At 39.8% G+C, this 15,509-nt stretch overlaps 1 protein-coding gene across 1 annotated transcript; it reads right to left on the bottom strand.

Moving 5' to 3' along the window:
• Window positions 1–5,502: 5,502 nt before the first annotated feature.
• Window positions 5,503–14,804, bottom strand: taf7 (TAF7 RNA polymerase II, TATA box binding protein (TBP)-associated factor). Its single transcript, XM_067599647.1, has 12 exons — window positions 14,594–14,804; window positions 13,389–13,465; window positions 13,216–13,294; window positions 12,243–12,376; window positions 11,911–12,031; window positions 11,715–11,773; window positions 11,177–11,249; window positions 10,375–10,488; window positions 8,533–8,727; window positions 7,014–7,126; window positions 6,319–6,378; window positions 5,503–5,906 (listed from the first exon to the last, which is right to left on the bottom strand). The coding sequence occupies exons 1-12, from the start codon at window positions 14,610–14,612 to the stop codon at window positions 5,862–5,864; spliced, it is 1,089 nt and encodes a 362-aa protein (XP_067455748.1). The 5' UTR covers window positions 14,613–14,804; the 3' UTR covers window positions 5,503–5,861.
• Between the last annotated feature and the right edge of the window lie 705 nt (window positions 14,805–15,509).

The raw sequence follows: 15,509 nt of genomic DNA, 5'->3' as shown, positions 1-15,509 counted from the left end.
TTGATACCACTCATGTCTGTTCTTTAAATATGAAGCTACATCCAGGAGATGGTCAGCTTTGTTTAGCATAAAGACTGGAAATGGGGGAACAACTATACTGGCTCTGTCAAAGTGTAGAATTTCTGCCCACCAGCATCACTAAATTAAAGTTATGTATTGTAATATGTACAAAAGCCAAAGTACAGAAATGACAAGTTTTCTTTTATGGGAGGTTGGACAGAGACATCATGCTTCCAGTCTTCATGCTAAACCCTCTGCTGGCTATGGCTTCAGATTGAACAGACAGATATGAGAGTGGTAAGTAAGCATATTTCCTAAAATGTCAAACCATTCCTTTAAGTAGATTCTTGACAAAGAGTTGTACTCCACTCCCTCTGGAAAAGGCAAAATTTCAGTAAAACCTGCAATTCTGCTCCCATTACAGCACATTCTGGAGGATAAACCATTCAATTGGCTCTGAATCTCTTTTTACTCATAAGGCTTCGAGTTTCAGATATCATTCTCTAAAGCTCACTAAAGATGAAAAAGATAGTCGCCAGCAGTGATATTCTTCCAACAGCTGCCATGAGTGTATGAGTGCAAATGTAATCCTTAAATAGGTGCCATACCTCTACCAATCTCACAGGTTTAGAATTGCAAGTGCAAGCCTTAAAGGAATGAAAATATTTCTCTTAGAACAGTTTTCTTAAACTTCTACAGCCCTATAAAGAATAAGTGAAAATATATGGTTTCAAAAACCTGCATACATATACATACATTTAAATAGTGATGACAGTTTTGACATTTGTCATCATCATGACAGTAAATTACATCAGCATGGCTAACAAATGCTGATAGCAAGATGGTGAAATTCTTATTCTTTTTTTTGCAGAGTTTGTAGTCTTGAGGTTACAGAAACAAGACTGTGGACATATAGTATGTTTGCTGGTACAAATCCTAGACGGGAAAGTCAGTGAATAACATCATCCACTATTGAACTGCCTCTGTACACAGGATTAACCTTCGTAGCTCCATGAAGCCGCTCAGCTCAGAGGTTTGAGTGTGACGCAACTGTGTGAATGTGAGGGTAGGTGACACTGGAAGAGAAAGTGTAATCAAATCTCCCTGGAAAAATGTCAGTGAAGACCTGTTTCAGTGCCAAAAATGAGGATTAATTGGTTCTCAGAATAAATCCTTACAACAGAGTCCCAGCAGGCATTTACCTTTGTGTTTCTCCAGCAGTTCGGTGGTGTGCTCTATAACTTCATAATATTCCTCCAGCTCCAACATACATTGGCAGTAGTTCAACTCCAGGGGGACAATCAGTCGACCTAAGTTAATGTAGTCTACATCACCCGGCATCTCCTACACACATGCACAGATGGAAGAGCAAGAACATGATCAGTGTTGCTATGATGCTTGGCATCTCCTACACATATTTTAATAATTTATGTGAATTCTGTAGCTTTACATTTTTTCCACACAGATTCAAACATGACAGCTAGTCGACATGTCTTTGGGACACTGAACTGGAGGACATCAAAAGCATCATCTCTGCCCAACAATGATTTAATAGTTGCTTGCGCACAGGCCCACTATCTGTGAGCCTCTGACGTCGAATCCTGCATGCTCTCTCATCAGAATATCTCGTACACAACTTTCTCTCCCTCCAGTATTCCTTCATCCTTACATTCCCCTCTCATCCTAGACAATCCTCCACTGCTTCCCCTCCTCTCTCCTTGCCACCACCGCCCCCCAACCCCACCCCACCATACTCCAACCTACTGCTGAAGCTGTGAACCCTGCTGTGAAGTAGAGCAAAACAGGAAAACAGGAAATCTCCCACTGGAAAAGAGTAGGAGCTGCATGTCCCAAAAACCTAAAATCCTGTAAAAACCTCACAATTTACAAGCCTGCACATCACTCATTTCCTCTCTCCAACCTGTCTTTTTTCTCCCTCACCCTTCACTCACTCTGGATTGGACTGTTTTCAGCAGCAGCACGGCCTCTTTGTACTTGCTGGCGGCCTCTCTGAATCGTCTCTGCTTGACCAGTGCGTTGCCCTGCATGTGGAGAATTGGCACTGTCTGCAGCTTCTCATCCTTTTCCATCATCCATGACTCTCTGTGGTAGGACATGGGGTCTCCAACCTGGAAGCAGCAGGGGCAGGAGGTGAGCACAGCAGAACAACCCGGTGAACAGAAGAAGAACTGATGCAAAGGAATGCTAAATAGGTACAAAGAATTGCCTGCTCATGCACATTAAGCATTGTGAGACTACTGTATATAAGACAAGTAGGATGTTAATTTAGGGCTGCTGGACCCCTGCTGAGTCTCAAGCTTGTTCTAATCTAGATAATATATTACTTCAAAGCTGAATGTTTTAGACAGAAGGGGGCTTGATTGTTTTCATTGCTGTCAGTAGATTTTAGAACATACTGTGTAGGCATTTCTCAAATCTAGAGTAGGGTTTTATGAATAGGTAAATGTGTCTTTTTCACTGTCAGCCTATGTTTACAGAAACAGAGAAAAATAGTTTAGTGAAAAACCAAAAGAGAGCATTTTCTTTCTCTATGCAGTGTGACATACAATACAGTATTTTTTTTACCTGCAACAGCTCCATGATAAATATCAGTGGTTGAGGAGTTCTCATCAGCTCATCCAGCTCCGGGAAGCCGGTGGAGTGATAGTTGAACAGGTTTCCCATGCCACACATATGTTTCTGGCCCTCGAGGGGGTCTTTACCTTGAGCGATCATCCGCATCCCCTTGGACACAATGGCGTACAACCCTGTGTGCTGCAAAATGAACACATCAACAATAAGATAAACGAAGGGTCTGCAAAAAGGCATTGAACCACTTAATCATGCTAACCCCCTGGTGCTGCCAGCTTGTGCAAGTCAATCCTATGAGAGAGAACACAAGAAGTCACAATTTTACTTGCAAATTACATTTTTCTCCAGAGGGGGAAAACAGTGAAATTTGCACAAAAACATTGCCCTGTTTGTGTTTATTATAGCGAGCATGTAATCTAGAGAAAGTAGATTCATGTGCATCATAATGAGCAGCAAAAGCTTTGCTTCCTCTCTCATGAACACTCATTAGGATCTCTTTTAGGGGCCTAATATCTCAATGTGTGTGTGTATGTGTGTGTGTGTGTGCAGTCCATAATGCAACTCACTGTGGCATCACACCAGAATTCAGCCACCTCTCCAATCCTCATGGATGTCAGCAGGGTCTCCCAGACTTCCATCTTGAACATCTTTCCGACAAAGATCTCAGCCGGCCTGCCAGCCCATCGACTGTCATCGATGACGGTCCGCTCGAAGTTGTCCAGCAGTGTCTGGAAATGGAAAACCAGCTTGGATGGGAGAAGAAAGCAGAGAGACATGAATATTTAAAGAGTGGAAATTAATGAATGGAGCTATATGTCAACAAAATATACTGAAATAAAAACAAATACATAAGTAAATCTAATACTGGTACACAGTTAGTTCATGTATTATTGAAGCCAAAACTGTCTATGTTAAAACAAATAGAGTTCTTGTATTGAAGAATCCTCTGTTGGATTATTTTTCTGGATTTCCCCATCATTACTAATGATGATGTTTCCATTGATGGTGAACTTGAAAGACCTTTTAACCACCGGCTAAGAGATCGTTTTAGTGGGTTTTTCCAGAAGACAGCAATTAAATATTTGGCTTGCAGATAACAAAAATACACCATCTTCTTCTTCTCACTTCTTAAGTTACAAAGTTACATATAGGGGAAATTGTTGCCATTGCTGTATTATACATACGTATTACCTATGTATATTCTGTATATGATTGTATATGTATATATGTATGCCTGCATGTATGTGTAGGGCTAAACATTTGTTTCTCTTTTCTTTTGACCATGTTCTGTATATCCGACAAAGACTGAAAAAAGGGAAAAATATAATGCTTGATACAAAGAAAGTATTTGTCAACTTGAACAATGTGCAGCTGGATATTCATATTTTTCTTATATTTTTGTAATTACTTTAAATGCACTTTTTCATTAGTTTATAAAATACAGACTTTTTTAATGTCTAAAATAAAGCTGAATTGAACTGAATGCTGTCATCATATTTCAGTAACACAAATATTCTGGTACACAGACATTCTTGTATTCATTATGAGTTCCATCTGTTTGTTTGCATGTGAAAAAGATAAAAGGCTTTACAATAACTCTGAGTCTAAAATTATATTGGCTCCATGTAACCTCCTATTTATAGCTTGACAGATTGTGTATAATGGGTCTGATACTGTGCGAGCAACTGGGAATCACCTCACTGGGTAAGGAACACACACACACGGTAATATGGACACACAGGTAAATGAAAATTCATGCTGGCATTGTCATGGAAAATGTTTGTCACAGTGTCCAGGCTCAGTGCCATATGGCTGGATGTGACTAGAAGGGGAAAAAAGCCGGTGACCAGCAGATCAGTGGATGAACAGAAACCCAGACCCAGTGCCAAAAAACATGTTGCAATTTGGTTGACCAAATGTTTGCTCTGTGTGTAAGAGCCAGATACAGAATCATTTCCTCACTTCATGAATAATTCATTAGAATCTAATTGAAGTGGGCAATGCAACACAAGCTAAAAATAGACATTTTGCTATGGAACATTAATTACATCACAGTGTTAATTATGCGAGCAATCATGATTTCTAACATACTGGATTTTAATCTAGGATTATTTGGGTTATCAGGTTAGCAGTTAGACTACCTTTGTCCCAGGTGGAAAGTGTGGCATCGGCCCCGTGCCTCCAGCAAGAATCTTCTTCTTGACCCCTGGATAATTGAGTAGGTATGTCTCCTCCATTTTCTCTCTGCCTTGAGCAGTACCAGACAGAAATGTGTGTGTGTGTGTTTTAGAGATTTCTTTTTTTTCCTCTTAGGTCTGTGTTCTTCTGGCTTTCTAATTAGCCTAGTGGTGAGAGTCTTGGCTGGTTAGCTGCTCTCTGACAGATGGCAGGATTAAGCAGGGTTTGGAGATGGCCACGTTAATCTCAGGAGATAATCCCTTGCCTACTCCTGCAATTGGTGGAGCAATCCTTACAGGAAGGAGCAAAGGAGGCGGGGATGACCACCAGGCCCAAAACCATGTGGACAAGAAAGGTCTAGATCACTCACGAACAACTAAAGATCATTCTGGAAGAAGAGTAATCTGATGACGTCTAAAAATGCAGCTGTCTGGCCATGGTTGTAGACCTGTAAGTCACACAGGTAAGTGGACAGGAAATAACCCTTTAGCCTTTAACTATCACTGCTGACATTTGAATGGGAATCAACTGAGTACCCGACAAACTCAAATAACATTTAAAGCAGGATTCTGGTGAGTTATTAGCACAGTTTAGCAGTCAGTTTAGCTCAGTGGACAGTGCACTAAATAAGCCAGTGAGAATTTGCAAAGATGCCAGTCAGCTATATATTAACCTTGTTAAAAACACTGAAGGTGGTTTATCCATGCAATAAAATTGACATTTGTTTAACACTTGTGTATTGACACAATTTATTCTTCATACAGGTAACGCAGTACAAACAGGGTGAGCTGAGGTAAAAGCGTTAACTAGGAGTACAATTAGCTTTAGGATGACAAGCAAAACAGACACAATACTCTTCCTTGAAGGCAACCAAAAACTTTAATCATACATTAACTAACAGCACATTCTGTCAACTTAATAAAAAACTTTTTTTTACACAGAAAGCTGTATGCTCTATGTGTAATTCATAAAACAACTCATAAACTGAAAGGAATGACACTGCAAGTCATCTAATAAAGCCTGGATGAAGGTTCCCCTCCTCCTCTTCAGGTGTGTGTGGCTGAAGATGACATGAGGCTGCCCCCTGGTGGTCACTTCTCGATCAGTGAGTCCAGCTGCTCCTGCAGGGAGGCCAGCTGTTGGAGCAGAAAATAGAAGGCGTGATTGATGCCCGACAGCCTCGGGGTGTAATTGGAGGGTAAGTGGATGATGATTAACATGTCTTTTCACATTAATTCACTGCCTTCATTTGTCAATACAAACAACGACCCAAGACAGTGGGTGGCCACTATGCCATAGCTGCAAAAAAAAATGGACTCCGCTGGTAGCTGCTGACAAATTAAATTTCACGTGATTGAATTTGAACTTTGCTATTAGGCATGAAAACGGTTGGGTTTAAAATGGACAGTGAGCACAGTGCCGTGTGCCAACATGGTGTTTGACATTCATATGAGATAAATTCATGCAAAGTGCTGAAAGCTGTAGAAAAGCTCACAGCGAGCACTCATCCTCGGCTTTTACAAAAAAAAAAAAAAAAAAGGTTCTTACCTGCTCCATCTCCCGCTCCTCCTGCTGAATAATCTCATCCAACAAGGCTTGGAAGCGATTCTGTGAGAAGAGAGACAAACAAGATTTGTTCGAGTCGACATGCTGAGCCTCATTAAATTGTGATGGCTTTAAATGTGTGTCTGCCTGGGCTGCTCATGTCACTATCTCCTCTCTGACAGAAAGGCCACTTGGAATGCCAGTCAGAGACAGCTGACCTTTTCCCTGCGACTGTGATAATAACGACTGGAGATGGGGCTCTGACGGTCCCAAAACACCGGGCAATGAGAGCTCTAAATGGCAACGTAAAAAAGGGCCATGTCTGCTCATGTTTCACTCATTGTAAAGTCTCCACTGAAGAACGCTTGGCAGAACAATGAATTTTCATGCCATTTTTTCTGCATGGTAATGCCTATACAATAAAAAGCTGGCGAGAGAAATGCAATATTTAAGGTTTTAAAAAATACAAAAAGCAAAATAATGGCCTCCAACAATGCATGTAATCAGTTTTTTTTTTTTAATATATTTTCACATCACTGTTTACAGACCTTATGCTGCATGAAGACTTTTGCCTCCAAGCTCATCTACATGTTCTTGTTTATGTTTCTGTACATGCAGACCTAGTTTCTGAATGACTCTGATGTTAAAAAAAAAAAAAAAAAAAAAAAAAAGTGTGTGTGTGTGTGTTCATTGCTCACTTTGAGGGCCTGGTTTTCCACTTTCATGATGAGCTCCTCCTGCTGTTTCTTTCGCGCGCGGGTTTCCTGAAGCTTGGCCTTGATGCTGTTGATCTGCACCTGATACTCCATCACTGCAGGGAACAGCAGGAGGTTCATATGTGTTATGATTGTCATAAAAACACTTCGAAAACACATCATTTACGCTTCTGCTTTCTTGAGCAGTGAAGAGTAGAGGCAAAAAGATGGGAGAGAGATGATGATGTGACATAATTTGAGAACAACACCTTACTCAAAAAGCCATGAGGACAAAGATATGCACCTTTGCTTGCCGAACCACAAGGATGCCTTCATTTCAGTTTGACAAATTGCACTTAATGGGAACAACAAATCCATTTAAAAAGGACGTGAGCCAGCAGGCCGAAGCACCAAAAGACACAGCTAAATCAGTCTGCTCTGGGCTCCACAGAGGGTTCTCATTAAATCCAGCTAAAGTGATAGTGCTTCACAACAACCTGTGGCTCCACCACCATTATCTTCCAAACTAATTGTATCCGTCCTCTTCTTTCCCTCAAATGACTCTCAGTCCTCTGATATAGCCCATATAATATGCAAAAGAAAGCGGGGAGGAGTCCCTGCAGACCCATTTATTACAACTTTGCAGGGTTGCCAGAATTATGACCAGCCAGACTCCGACGCATCAGGAGAAGCTCTGCTGGGTGGATCTGGCTGGCAATGTTGCTGACTGACAGCTCCATGTATGTAGATAAGAAGGCATTGAGCTGTCAGGCTGGACAGCTGTCTGAGCTGCACGCTGAGCCACAACACCTGTCAGACTAGTTAGATGAGGAGGGGAGCTGAGCCCTGTCAGTATGTGCATCCCTGTGTGCGAGGGCACAGCATGTGCATTCAAGTGAGAGTAGGGCTACACATTTGAGTGTGGAGCGTGTGTGTGTGTATGACCTAAAAAACTCAGCTCTGATTAGAAGTCCAGACACCTGGCTCAGGTTATTTTTGACCTCTTTTTTTGACAAGTTTCTGACAGGGGGTTTGATTTAATTTCATGTCGGACTGTCTCTAGTCCATTCTGAAATCAGCATGTCAAGCTCTCTGCCGACTGAAGAATGAAAAATTGTCAGTATGCCGAGTGAGTCAGCTGAAAGAATCAGCATTCACACTGAGATGAAAACTCAAGTTGCAAGCACAGCAGGAAAGATTGCATAATACTCATACAGAACTTAACTTCGTCCACTTTCCTGAATAGCTTAAACATGTGAACAATTTTATAACACATGTAAATAAACTCCCACCACATGGACATCTACAGGATATACACTCACCGAGCACTTTATTAGGTACACCTGTGCAATCTAATGCAATTGGGTAATGAATGTGAACTGTTTCTTTTTTGACAACAACAAATACTAAACCACGTCAGTATTTATATAAAGACAGAATATATTTCATACTTCAATATCCTGCATCTCAGATATTTGTCAAGACCTGTAACTTTTCAATAGAAAGCCTGATATCCTCTCACCTATCTGGTTGTTTCTGTCGGTTTCATGCTGCGCAGAATCAGACTCGTTGAGTTTGTCTTGGAGCTGTCGGACCAGATCGTCCTCTGTGTCCATGATGTTCAGGTCCTCGTCCTCGTGCCGGTCCCCTTCGTCCTCCTCATCCTCGCTGGAGCTACTGATGTCGTTGAAGATCTCCCTCAGTTCGTCACGCTGGGCTGGCCATGCAGAATGCACATTAGTGTTATTAACATGAGATGGGAGACAGCGAGAATTCAGAGCACTTGCTTTGGTTCGATCTAGGTCACAGAGACAAGACTATTGAGAGTTAAAAACAGAAGATGTTATGATTCAGTTTCGTATAATAAAAGCCTGAAAGAATTAATGTTGGCTCTAGACTGCCAGCATACTCATGGTGTGGCAAAAAAAAAAAAAACAACTGTGTGCTTTAACACTTGGTGGTGCAACAGAAGCATAACTCAGCTCTCAGTTTGTGTTCGGCACATTCACACAGCAAGAAACCAATCAGTAGTCCTGAAATTGTAGAGGCTAAGTATACAGATGACACATGTTTTGCTTGTGAAACACCTTTGTTACCAAACCATTCTACTGCACTTGGGTGTTTTAAAGTAATATTAATCATTACAATCGTGCACACCTCTCACCTAAGTACCTATGAGTGCCAGCACACTTACTCTACATCTAGAAGCCAAAAAGGTCCTCTGGGGAAACCAGGGCAAAAATAATTTTTCGGTCAAAGAGTAACTGATGCTCAGGTGCTCTCTATTTCCATTTCATACTGCTGGGGTGGAGGCTATCGAGTAGCACGGGTGGTTTGCGTGTTTGAAATGAAGAAGGAAAAATGCTGTTGAGGTGAAGGCATAGTGCAACAAAGCAAAATGTCAAGTCAACCACAAAAGCTACCAGGGTCCAATCGCAGTCGTTACATCTTTTTCCCAGCAAAAGCAGATAGACCTTTATTACTCACAGATTTATAATTTCATTGTAGATTTGCATCAAAATTGACTTTTGTCAATTTGTAGAGTTTGACCAATAAATTGGGACATTGTAGCTTATCAGTATTAATGTATATGTTAGACAGTAAGTAACAAGATGGTGCAGTGCAGAAATGCCAAAGATATGTTTGAGGTAGGTGAAACAGGGTTCTCCACTCAACACTCAACGATGTGCAGCTGAATCAGGGACTTTTCTGAACAAGGACAGCAAAATTCAGGGGGAAAAAAGGATTGGAGCACACTGATTGATTTGCCTTTAGTAGTGCAAACAAAACAACCTTTCAACACTTTTTCTTTAAACTTACTGTAGCAACTGCAGCACTTTTAACTTCTTTAACTGAATGGGGGAACTGGCATACACCCTGACCTGACTGAGAAAGTTTTAAAATGGTGTTAAGAATCTGTTTTCTTAGTGCACAAAAACCGTCTGCCACCCTGCTAACAACGCCCATCACTTTAAGCTTCTTCTTCCTGATGATTCACTAGATATATAAGTCGGGCTGCGACTAATGATTACTTTCATTATCAATTAATTTGTTGATTATTTTTTCGATTAATCGATTATTTGTTTGTTCTAAATGTCAGAAAATGGTGAAAAATGGCGATCAAAGCCCAAGGTGCGACCTCAAATGTCTTGTTTTGTCCCAACCAACAGTCCACAAGCCAAAGATATTCAGTTTATCATCATAGAAGACTAAAGAAACCAGAAAATATTCACATTTAAGAAGCTGGAAGGAGAGAATTCTAGTATTTTTTCTTGAAAAAAGACTCAAAATGACTACATATTAAAATAGTTGATTACTGATCGACTAATTGACTAACCGTTGCAGCTCAATATGTTTCACTTACCAGAGGACCCATGGCCCATTTTGTGTCCTGAGGTGCCAGGTGATGAGTCCAGGTTGGCCAGAGAGCCATGCTGGTCGGCTTCCTTGGACTCATCCTCCGCTATTATTTCCCACCCTGACAATCATAGGTTAAGGTCAACATACCCTCAGTGCATTCCACTCAACCTTCAGAAGTGTTATGCTCAGAGACTCACGGTCTTTCAAATCTTTCACTTTCCATTTGAAGTAGACTTGAAGGGTAAAAACCTCATGATAATCCACAAGAACTGCCTTAACTTTAACATTCATTAGTGTGTCATGTGTGTGTCTGCTGCAGCATGCGATGCTAAAACTATAATTAGAAACTAGCTTCACTGTGACCAACTAAGCAATAATAATGAACGGTCCATCTCAATTAAAACACAGCAAGCAGCCACTCAAAGCCGCCCTGCTGTGCTCTTATTCTGTCAGGCAAGTTTAGACTTTCATTAGAGCACTAATAGACTTCTTGCAAAGTGCATCTCTCTCACAAAGGCATTAGACAGAGTCAAGTCAGGTGAGCTGGGCGGGAGTCAGGACACCTACTTGGGCCTTGGAATAACCTTTTTGATTGCTAGATGGGAGTGAGGTTATGTTTGCCCTCAAATCACTTAAAACGTCACATTACATGATGCACACTCCTTATCTGAGTTCAAAATATTTTTGCTGTTATATGAGATGCACAATAGTGTTGTTTTGCTTCTACTGGTTGCTTATGTGCTTCCTGCTTTTTAGGCTTTACAAGATGGACATACAAAATATCTGTAAATGTTTAAAAAGGATACGAACACTGACAGCGTCAGCGTCTGTGCTGAGCAATCTCTTCACCTCCTTTTCCACGTCAGGAGATTCAATGTACTGCAAGAAAGGAAAGAGAGATTGGGTTACACGTAGCGTTAGCGGCATCTATCTCGCTCTCTTCTTCCTCACAAACACACGCACACACACAAAGGCTGCTGGCCATATGCCAGGAGGCACATTAGCGATTAAAAACAGAAGCAGACAAATCAATATGGCTCAGCTCTGCACCGTCAGGAAGATTTATTCAAAAGACAAAGTAGAAGTGTAGTTCTCAAGCACACTCGCTTTCACTTTGATCAGAGCAATAGTGAAATTGCTTTTTTTGCAAGCCTTTGGGGCAAACTAAGATGGAAAGACTTTATTTATATGTAAATCTTAGTTTTCACTTTCACCAGAGTTTCTCTTTTATGAAATGTAAATGTCTTGTTGGAAGAAAGCCTGGGAAAGAGATGGATCATCAGACGGGATGCTAAAGAGACGGATGGGAGGGGAGAGCTGAGGGGCAAATGAAAATGTCAAAACCTTCTTTTTCGCAGTCTTCCGAAATCTTCTCTTGCGTGTGTTCTTCAGAGGGCAAGTGACTAGAGACAAAAAAAAAAAAAACAGGATTAGTGAAGTCAAAATGACTCAATCAGCTGCGGAGGGCATTGATGCTTCCTGAATTACTGATTTGCAAAGTTCTCAAAAAGCAGTTGTGTGTACACGTTTGCCTACTTACTGCCATGGTTCCAAATGAATTTCTTGTCCTTGTCTTTGTCCTTCTTCTTGCTCTTCGGGTCGGTGCCAGTGGGCTCCTCTAAAGGAGGGTAAAGGTCTCCATCTAGTGTACACACCAGCATCTAACCAACAGATGCAGAAATGAATGGTAAATGACACTGTATTCTACTGATTGATGTAGTAGCACTACTGTAACTAATATGAAAACACCATGACATGATCTAAGTTTTAAATGTTAATGTAAACATGTTAAAAGCATTCTAAACAAGCATTCTAGACAAACGTATCCAATGAAGAGTACGTCCTTAATTTCATGCTATATTGCTGTTCTACCTGGCAGACATCAGCAGTCTTGTAAAATGTCTTCTTGTCCACTGTTTTGAGAGACTCAATCATACAGGGCAGATCCACCAGTTTGCAGGCCAGAGGGACACGGTCCACTCTCACTATACCATGGCGACCATCAGCTACGAATAAGAGGGACGACATGATCGATTATTATGATATACTGTGTGTGAGAATGTGGTAACCACTGCCATTAAGACACTGCAGTCACTGTTAAGTTAAGACAAAGTGTGTGTAAACAATGAAATTGATAAACAGTAGATGTGTACCTATTTGTTATTCTTAAGACCTGCAAAACAGGTTCACAGTTTTTCAAGTCTGTCTTAAAACAACAGTCAGGTGTCTGTATAAACACTGAAAGAGGTGTTTCTTGCTGTAATAATTCCTCCTTTTCATATGGACTATTAAAATATCCCCTCCAAATGTGCTTACAATGTGTGTGGTCAAAATCCACAGCCCTCCTTTTGTGCAAAAATATCTTTAAAAGTTTATCTGAAGCTTATATGAGGCTTCATCAATCAGACAGTCAAATCAAGTGGATATCTTCCTGATTTTGTCTTATTAGTATAAAACCCCCTCTTTTCAATGTTCATTTGAGCACCTGACTATTGTTTTAAGACAGACTTGAAAAATTTTGAACCCATCCTTTAAGTTTTCCAGACTTAAAGGATGGCATAGCGTAAGGTTATTTTACGTATGATGATAGTGCTACAGTAAAATGCAGATACTGAATACGAGTGCACTTGAAGTAAAAAATTACAAAGAATGAGAAATGAATGTTTCACTCATACACATATGTATTTGCACATATTTACCATATGTATATTTCAGAATCTAGACTTAGTTCTTGACTGGATTTTTAATGGATAACCAGACAGTTTTATGTTTGAGCAATATCTAAGTCAAATAGGATAAATGTTGTCACACAGGTCAGACTATGGCCACTGATAAACCATCTTACGGTGCAACTCGATGGTGAGTCTATCTTTCATGTTCATACTGCTAGACTGGGCAATCCTTCTTACTGTTGAGGCGTACTCCTAAAAAAGAAAAACATGATCAATGTCATTTTCAGCAATTGGTCACAATGAATTTAATAGAGCAAAGTGTTTTCAGTGTGTAAAACACTCTCACCGTAGGCAGCCTCAGAATAAACTGACTCTCCAACTCATATGGAGCATCCTCCTTATTCTTAGAGCCAGTCTTCCCAACTAGAAACAAAAAGACATCACCAAAAATCAAAGAAATCAGTTTTACTGTTGCTGGCTATGTATTTATGCAAGTACAATATACAGTAAACAATCCACTAAGAACATACAGATAGATGTAATATACAGTGCCATATACAGTATCTGGCTTCTGTCTAGTATTAAAGAGGATACTCTTTTAGTTTTATGTTGAATAAACACAAGTAACTGCTTGGATGGTTTCATCACTCTGCCCTTGCTATTAGAGCTCCCACTTTTGGAATAGTCTTCAAAATTAAATTCATCTTCTCTGCCATCTTTTACTGCTTGTCTCATTTTTGTTTAATATCTTCTACCACATAACGAAGAAAACATTTATGCTACATGTATTCTCAATATCTTTTTTATTTTTACTTTGGAAACATATCTTCTTTTTTTTTTAGATGTAAATAAAGTCTACTGAACTATAGGAAGAGCAGAATATGAACGACTACAATAATTTATATGTTTAGACTATCACAAGAGCTATTTTATAATTATTCTCTTGATTCCTAGTGATAGATAACGTTGTCAGGCTGGGACCTGATCTCAGCCGTCATCATAGGTAAAACAACCAACAGTACTGTGACGTCTCTCAAAAGTATTAGCTCATACTGTTCAATAAAATAGCATAGTTTCAGGTGATCTATAATAAATATGATACAATTTATACATGAGGCTTGTTTTTGCCATTGCAGTAGAAGTGTGAGTCAGGTAGGATTAAGTAGATTAACTACGACTTACATCTAAAATGAAATCACATTAAATGCGACATTGTGCTACAGCCAACATTAACTGAATACAGCAAGTGACTTTTTTTTGCAAAAGTTCACAGTTCGTGTGACGGTGTGTGTAACTTAACGTTGATGCACCAAACACAACATTAATTAACCCTGGTGAAATAGCTGCTAAGTTATTACAGTTGCGAGCACTGTTCACACCGTGTGGCATCCATATGCTCGTAATCGTATTTAATTGCTATTATTACTATGTTCTTTTCCACACAAAAACACTAGGCAGACATATTGGTTATTGTTTACAAAAACAGAGGGAAAAACGTTGTTACCTAGCAAGCTAACGTTAGCTTAGCAATAGGAAAAGCTGCCAACGTACCTTTCAGTTTAGATGTCATTTTCGTTTTCGTAACTTGGACGTTGCCGTTGCATAAATGTGTTCAAATGGTAAAAAGAAGGAAAGACCTAAGACTTGAGAGGGAAAGACTGACTGTGCCGATTTCAACCAAAAATCGACACAGTTCAGAAACACAGAACAATCAGGTCTTGCTGCGACGTCTTGCTGCGTTCAAGTCCTCCTCGGAAATTTTGAATGTAACCCTTTTCGGCATCCAGGGCACACACTTATCACACGTTATTAAAAATCATACTTAAAACCACAATATGCTGTATGAAATAATCATAAACACAACATAAAACATGGAAACTCGTTTTTGTACGCTGGCTTTATGAAATGAAGGACCAGGATTAGTATATATAAATATATAAAATCAATATATAACTAAACCAATAATTTCCGATAAAAGGGAACGGCACATAAATTCCGCTCTTTTACTTTGTATCGCGAGACTTGTTAAAATTGATGACAGTCTCGAAAAAATAAAAACTCACACAAATACCACTTATGTTGCAAAATAATAAAATTATATCCAGCTGTTTTTGCATAGTAGCATTGCTGTCTTTTGTGAAGCGAAGCCAGCATCAGAGAAACCCCCCAGACATAATCGGAATTTTTTAATTAAAAAAAAAAATCAACTATATTAATCGTTAAATGGTTGTCTCATTTGACTCAAGTTTGTGCATATAAATTAATCAGATATACTGTTAAAATAATAGAAAAAAAATTAAACAGATAAACCGCAAGCCAAATTTTTCCCAGGATGGCGAAGTCATGACCCGCCCTACTCTACTTCTGATTGGCTAGTACTCATTGTCTTTGTTGGTTGGGTTGGTTAGGTTTGCACATGAGGAATGAAATTGGTTGGGATTAGGTAAGAATATCAGGGTCAGCCAAT

The sequence above is a fragment of the Thunnus thynnus genome, chromosome 9 (assembly GCF_963924715.1).
Source record: "Thunnus thynnus chromosome 9, fThuThy2.1, whole genome shotgun sequence".
NCBI classification, from domain to species: domain Eukaryota; kingdom Metazoa; phylum Chordata; class Actinopteri; order Scombriformes; family Scombridae; genus Thunnus; species Thunnus thynnus.
Note: the sequence above shows the minus strand (reverse complement) of the source record. Positions and strands in the feature narration are given on the sequence as shown.